Source organism: Magallana gigas, chromosome 4, assembly GCF_963853765.1.
Source record: "Magallana gigas chromosome 4, xbMagGiga1.1, whole genome shotgun sequence".
NCBI lineage: Eukaryota > Metazoa > Mollusca > Bivalvia > Ostreida > Ostreidae > Magallana > Magallana gigas.
The window spans coordinates 29,166,026-29,167,598 of NC_088856.1; the positions used below are offsets into that span (position 1 = coordinate 29,166,026).

Genomic DNA, 1,573 nt, shown 5'->3' on the forward strand with positions numbered 1-1,573 from the left:
AACTTATTATTATTGTCAAACACTATTTCATGCTGATTTAAAAAAAGACAGGTTTTATAAAAATAAAGAACACTATAAAACTATCTTTTATTTACAACAAATGCAACCGTTTTTGGGAGGATGTTTTATTGACAAGTTTACAAATAATTTCATGGAGTTACTGACGTCATTGGCATTGCAACTGAAGTTGGACAACCTGTCTGGTCAAACCCGTACACTGGGACATTGGCGCATGCGTTCTTGATCTCTTGGGATAAATGGTCGATGCTGTGATGACCAACCTCATGAATGTCAGTGCTGCAGTCCAAGGCCTCGATCATTTTTGCCTAATATGTCATAAACGGTATTTTATCAGAGGTTGCGTATCACTTAATAAATGAATGTTGCTTATGAAAGCAAAAAACTTGCAACAAAAAGATCATCATTTATTGTGGCCAAGCAATGGACGCCACTAGATATTTGTTTTGAATGACATATTTGTGTTTTCCATTATACCACATTTAGCACCTGCATTTACTTAACAAATTTCAAATGCAATCAAATGAAAATTAGATTCATGTGACTATATGCAAGTATTAGAATCCATTATTTTCCACATTGAGACAGGTGAATAGTAAATCATTCATAAAATATGCAAAGAAGAGAACCCAATGAAAATGATATAATCCATTTTTATATATGTGTCAGTATTTGATACACTTGGATATGAATATAAAGTGATTACAGTACCTCTAATGCGGGTCTTTGTGCGTCATCAAATGATTCCAAAGATTCTTGATGGTTCATGTGGTATTCATAACAACCATTTCCTGGTCTGAGGATGATGGCTTTGTGCTGTTGAAATAAAGAAATTGTTGTGTTTTTTTTTTTAAATTAGGCCTTGATATGTTAAAGTATATATAGTTACGAAAACCCGTAACAAAAAAGTTTTTTTTATATTGCAAAATCTTTTCAGTAGTTAAAAAAAGATTTTGTCCTAAGCTATGTTTTTTTCTTTTAGATATGAATGTTGCCTCTTTAGAGTAAAAACTGGATTGTAAAACAAAAACTGTGAAATTTAATATTGTAGCATATACTTATTAAAAGTGTCGATGGTACTCACATGCTTACGATCATACAAAACTTGTTCACACACCACATACTGGACCTTAATGAAAAGAAATATGACATTTTTATTATGTTGATGAAATATCAAGTTCGGTGGAACACAAAACTACAGTAAAGGCGTATCTTTCAACCTTTATATTCAAATAATATTAACCAAATACTAGTAGCTTGTCTATATCCTAAACTTAAACGATTTCGATTTTCATATTTACCTTTGTAATTTAAATTTCTATTATATTCTCATTTTCATTATTATCATTATAACTTTTATAAACTTTAAAAGATTTTAACATTTTCTAGGTTCCCTCTCATAATCTATTTAAAAAAACAAACAAAAACTCTTACTGCAAGGAACAAGACCAATGCTATCACGGACTTCATTTTGGTAAAATCTGATATGGCACCGTCAGTCGATCACCTTATAATAATCAAGGTTATGAAAGAGGTTCCGAGGGGCTTAACGGAG

General features: G+C 31.2%; 1 protein-coding gene across 1 annotated transcript; it reads right to left on the bottom strand.

Moving 5' to 3' along the window:
- Positions 1 to 105: 105 nt before the first annotated feature.
- Positions 106 to 1,573, bottom strand: LOC105346799 (uncharacterized). The gene is made up of 4 exons (XM_034461820.2): positions 1,453 to 1,573; positions 1,103 to 1,147; positions 730 to 834; positions 106 to 326 (listed from the first exon to the last, which is right to left on the bottom strand). The coding sequence occupies exons 1-4, from the start codon at positions 1,486 to 1,488 to the stop codon at positions 150 to 152; spliced, it is 363 nt and encodes a 120-aa protein (XP_034317711.1). The 5' UTR covers positions 1,489 to 1,573; the 3' UTR covers positions 106 to 149.

Excerpts from the sequence above, each read along its gene's own strand:
- LOC105346799 (XM_034461820.2), bottom strand. The coding sequence starts at position 1,488 with ATGAAGTCCGTGATAGCATTGGTCTTGTTCCTTGCA. Across the intron at positions 1,148-1,452 it reads CATTGGTCTTGTTCCTTGCA|GTCCAGTATGTGGTGTGTGA; the intron begins GTAAGAGTTTTT and ends CTTTTCATTAAG. Across the intron at positions 327-729 it reads CACAAAGACCCGCATTAGAG|GCAAAAATGATCGAGGCCTT; the intron begins GTACTGTAATCA and ends ATGACATATTAG.